Below are 5,041 nucleotides of genomic sequence, written 5' to 3' on the forward strand. Positions count from 1 at the left end.
ACAGTCTCTGTGGCCTTAAGTACCCCAGCTTGATTGTTGAGTTGGGTCAGCTGTTCCAAAAGGGGTGGCACCCAAGGCTGGAGCGCACAAGCCACACCCAGTGGGCCAGGAAGCCACAGCAGGCCCGGCTAGGGCGTAACACACTTTAAAACAAACTAAAGTAATTCAGTTTTTGTTCAATAAAGCTGAATTGTGTGGTGCCTTTTTAAAATTTTTTTTTTTTTTAACTATAACTGCTTGTTCCATTTTACCCTGATGTTGTCTTGTTTTACTCTAACACCTCATCAGCACAAAGCAGGGGTTCTTGATGTCATTGAAGGTCTTAAACTGTCAATTGGCAACATATTTTCTTTCTAAAAAAAATGATCAAAGATCAATAGAGTTTTGTAAGGAGCGTTTAAGGCAGTCTGCAGACTTTGAGGTGGTTTTCACGACAGTCTACTCAAAACGCTTCCAAATTACATGACTTCACCTGAAAACTTGTAATTCACAGCAGCATCCACCCGCACGAATGCAGACTATCAAAAGCTTGTTAAGAGCTGGCAGGTAATACCTTAATGATGACTTCATGATGGTGACTGCCTGGTGAGAAGGGTCAGTCCAGTAATGGACCGCCTTTAACACAGGCTATGCCACATTATGACTGTTTGGATATGACTGGCATCGTTCGATGATGAAGCATTTTTACACGGCAGATTTAGTTCACTTACTTTGATTTAAAAAAAAAAAGAAAAAAAAAAAGCTGTCTCTTTAGGCGAGGTAAGAACTTGCCGGAGAAACAGTCTCCTCGCGTTTTGCTTTGTGCACCGGTGAGCTTTGGCTAACGGAACGCGCAGAGACGCACGCGCCACTCACACGAGCGGGCGAGCGAGCAGGGGTAGAGACACCGCTCGCACATCCTCTGAGCGCCTGATGACTTAATTTGCTGTCCAGTTTCCGTGCGCTCCCATACACCTACATCGGAAGTCTTTGCACTCTATTCGCACCTGAATCGCTACAATGGAGTTTCCCACTCTTCTCCCGGACTATCTCAGCGAGCGTAACTCGGTGTCCGTGACTCCTTTCAATGATACAATATTTGAGGATCTGCTTTCTGTGCCTTCCAAAAGCAACGAGACCAGCAGGGTTGCAACCAGGGACACTACAAGTCTCGTCATCGCGGTTTGCATCACGGCTCTCTACTCTCTCATCTGCGTGGTGGGACTGGTGGGAAACGTGCTTGTAATGTACGGGGTGGTCAGGTAAGAAGGACGTGCTATTCAAATAACCATAAACTAAAGAGAATCTGTTGAAAAAAAGACAAAATAATTTACTGCTGGGCACATATTAATAGGTGAAAAGCGACATGGGCATACATTCTGTGACAGCCCCAATATGGATAGGATAAACACATATTTTATATGTTCAGGAGTCATTTTTAAATTACACTAAAGTAGTCTACAAACTTACTTATTGAAATATTCCATAATAATTTCAGTGGCTTTTTGGAGAGGGAAATGATGATGCCCCCCTGTGTAATTGCCCACAGTGTCTGTGCGCCTGAGAGCCACTCTCTATCACATCCACCCACCCACACACACACACACACACACACACACACACACACACACACACACACACACACACCTCCCACATGCAAGAGAGGAGGGAGTGTGATCTCCAGCTTAGCCCTGACATTATTTCATGGCATCAATCAGTCCTGTAAGGAAGTGAGTTGTGAATTGAAATGACAAACCAAAGCTGAACCCTTAAAGCGACACTGTGTCTAAATGAAGGATTCTTGATTTGGAGGATTTCTGACATTCCTGAAGAAGAAATAAAGAAAACTTCAAATATATCACTTGCACTCCCAGGTGAAGCAGTTAAACGCAGCATGAGATCAGTGCATGGTCTGTGATATAATAGACAAATCTCTTTACACCTGGGAATAAGATAAAAGCCTAACACCCCTTTGTCTGCCCTTATCCTTTCAGAACTTGCTATATTTTACAAAGTCTGGCAGGAAAACACTTTGGAAACATAATTTAATTAAATGTGACCCACTGACTGTCATGTTGTGGGCTGATGCGGAGGAATCCATATTAAATGAGCCAGAGAAATGTTCGGCTGCCGCTCAGACAAAGCACACAAAAAAATTATTTAAATCTGAAAACAAGTAGTGGCTTTGAGGACTCTTGAGCTAAAATCAATTAATTACATGGAAATGTGTTTTCATGGAGGCTTACAGGCTCCAGAGAAGCATATGAGCTGCTGTGCATTTAGTGTAATGACATTATGTATCTAAAAATCTTGTTTATTAGGCTTTTTTTTTTTTATAGAGGAAATAGCAGATTATTGGTTTTGTGGATAAATGAATTAAATTCAACTTTGTAAGTTCTAACTTTTAGACATTTTAATGGCATTTGTGAGTCAGCCACATGAAATATCCTCTTTGTGTTACAGCAATATCCAGACCTTGGAAAGAAATTCAGCCTCCTCCAGTTAACAATTGTTCCCATCCGCTGTTAGTCACAGTCTGTTTAAAGTCCCTCTGTACTTTTCCAACCAACCAGGTACACCAAGATGAAGACAGCCACCAACATTTACATCTTTAACTTGGCTCTGGCTGATGCGCTCGCCACCAGCACCCTTCCCTTCCAGAGTGCCAAGTACCTGATGAGCACGTGGCCTTTTGGGGAGCTCTTGTGTAAACTGGTCATTGCCATCGACTACTATAACATGTTCACCAGCATCTTCACGCTCACCATGATGAGCGTGGATCGCTACATCGCCGTGTGTCATCCGGTGAAGGCCCTGGACTTCCGGACGCCCGCCAAAGCCAAACTCATCAACGTCTGCATCTGGATCCTCTCCTCTGCTGTCGGAGTCCCAGTGATGATCATGGCTGTTACCAAGGTGACAGATACAGGTGAGGGAATTTTATTGTTGCTGGGGGAAAAAGTGCTGGAAATTACTATCACTGTCTGAAAACATACTGGCTGTTTAAAAAAAACCAAACAAACAAAAAAACCATTTGAGCTGGGTTATTAACTTCAATTAGCTTCTCCACGTGGCCTCTTATTAAACTTTCAATTGTTTTAACTCCTCAGGAATCACTGTGTGCAGTCTTGCATTTCCTAAACCAGAATGGTACTGGAAAACAGTGACAAAAATCTGTGTATTCATCTTTGCCTTTGTGGTGCCTGTCCTGGTCATCACCATTTGCTACAGTCTGATGATCCTGCGTCTTAAGAGCGTCCGTCTGCTCTCTGGCTCCAAAGAGAAGGACAGGAACCTACGGCGGATCACCCGCATGGTCCTGGTTGTTGTGGCAGTTTTCATCATCTGCTGGACTCCCATTCACATCTTCATCATTGTCAAGACCATGGTGGATATTGACCACAAGAACCACCTCGTCATGGCCAGCTGGCACGTGTGCATAGCACTGGGCTATGCCAACAGCAGTCTGAACCCTGTGTTGTATGCCTTTTTGGATGAGAACTTCAAGAGGTGCTTCAGAGATTTCTGCCTGCCCTATCGCTCCCGCTTGGATCAGAGCAGCTTCTCCAGAGCACGCAACAGCACACGGGAGCCTGCATCTGTTTGCGCCCCTGCGCCGACAGTGAGGTCGCCTGCCTGACTAGACATGGATCAGTTGGGTGGGAGAGCAATGCAGGATGACCTCCAGACTGAAGTCACACAGTTCTCCACCACAGGAGTCTGAATCTACACATGTGGGCTTCTGATCTGCTGTTTAAAACGAACGATTGATTGTGTTTTTTGTTTCGTATAATGAAACGTTTATGTGCCACTAGGTTTCGAAGCACAGTTCTTTTGGGATTTTCTTTCAGGATGATCACAAACATGCCAGTGTGTGCCTGTGCATGACAACGTATAAAAAAATGTACATATTTTATCAGATTGTGTAAAAATGCACACAGGAACAACCCATCTGAACAGTAATTGGGCACTGGGAAAGTCTTTTATTTATGCTTTTAACTGTTTTGCTTGTATTTTAGCATAATTATACTAGAATAGGGAAGTCAAAAAGCTGACCTTTAGCTTTAATTACGGTTTTCACATCCATATTAGGTAAACAATGGGAGTCTTTGCCCTGTGTGTACACAGCCCATTAACAAACAGGATGTCCAGCAGGACATTGATCCTAAGCACACAGACAATGCCAGCAAGGTGTCTTTTTATGGCCAAGCTGTGGCGATTGTGTGATTGGCTGAGTCAGTCACCTGACGACAATCCAAAAGATCATATTTTTTCCTCGGTGAAGACCAAACTGACTCAGAAAATTCCCTGCGGCAGAAAGACGTCGTAGGTGGCAGAGTAAATACTACTGTCTCCTCATGACTGTGGATCACAGACTTTCATTGATTTAAAGATAAATATCACATCTGAGCACTTTGTTGATTGCAGTTTGTTTTTTATCCAACCCTGATCATTTCCATAAAAGGGCTACAAATCTGTTAATCTTACACACAAACTGATATTTCCGTTGAGGTTGATATGACAAAGTTGTTTAGCTGGTGGCGACCTTTTTTAAGCAGTGCAGACCATGTAACTTTAATTGGACATGTCATCAGAGTTAGGTACATAAAGGTAAATATATTTGACGGTCCAAAGTTTATTTTATTTATTTATTTATTTTTTTGGTCACACTTAATGTAAACTGCAGATTTTTTTTTCTTGGACATCGACCAAAAAGTATCTCAACAGCTGTCTCCTAGCTGCAGCAGATTCAAACTTTTTTTTTTTCTTTTTTAATTTAGAGATATTTATTCTTGCAATTTAAATTTGTAAATTGCAAGTTCATTCTTTTCTGTTAGATCTGTGTTTTTTGTTTTTTTTTTTGTTTTCTCAGAAAAATATGTGAAGCTGGTAAAGGCTCCACTGGGTTCGTCACTAAAAGCAGATTTTTTTCATGCCAATTGGAGGATGTGTTTTTGTTTTAAAGAAAGTAATATTCTGTATATTTCAATGTTATTTTGCCTACTCTTTTTTTATACCAATACATGAAGAAAAATACTGCCGTCATGATTAAGCAGTGATG

General features: G+C 42.1%; 1 protein-coding gene across 1 annotated transcript; it reads left to right on the forward strand.

Annotated features, from left to right (window-relative positions):
- Nucleotides 1-999: 999 nt before the first annotated feature.
- On the forward strand, nucleotides 1,000-3,941 carry oprd1b (opioid receptor, delta 1b). The gene is made up of 3 exons (XM_030749874.1): nucleotides 1,000-1,241; nucleotides 2,553-2,908; nucleotides 3,090-3,941. Exons 1-3 carry the CDS (start codon nucleotides 1,000-1,002, stop codon nucleotides 3,617-3,619), a joined length of 1,128 nt encoding a protein of 375 aa, XP_030605734.1. The 3' UTR covers nucleotides 3,620-3,941.
- Nucleotides 3,942-5,041: the final 1,100 nt, after the last annotated feature.

This window comes from Archocentrus centrarchus, chromosome 16 (assembly GCF_007364275.1).
Source record: "Archocentrus centrarchus isolate MPI-CPG fArcCen1 chromosome 16, fArcCen1, whole genome shotgun sequence".
Classification (NCBI taxonomy): domain Eukaryota; kingdom Metazoa; phylum Chordata; class Actinopteri; order Cichliformes; family Cichlidae; genus Archocentrus; species Archocentrus centrarchus.

Coding starts and splice junctions, on each gene's coding strand:
- oprd1b (XM_030749874.1), top strand. CDS start 1,000: ATGGAGTTTCCCACTCTTCTCCCGGACTATCTCAGCGAGCGTAACTCG. Junction 1,242..2,552: donor GTAATGTACGGGGTGGTCAG/GTAAGAAGGACG, acceptor CCAACCAACCAG/GTACACCAAGATGAAGACAG. Junction 2,909..3,089: donor TACCAAGGTGACAGATACAG/GTGAGGGAATTT, acceptor TTAACTCCTCAG/GAATCACTGTGTGCAGTCTT.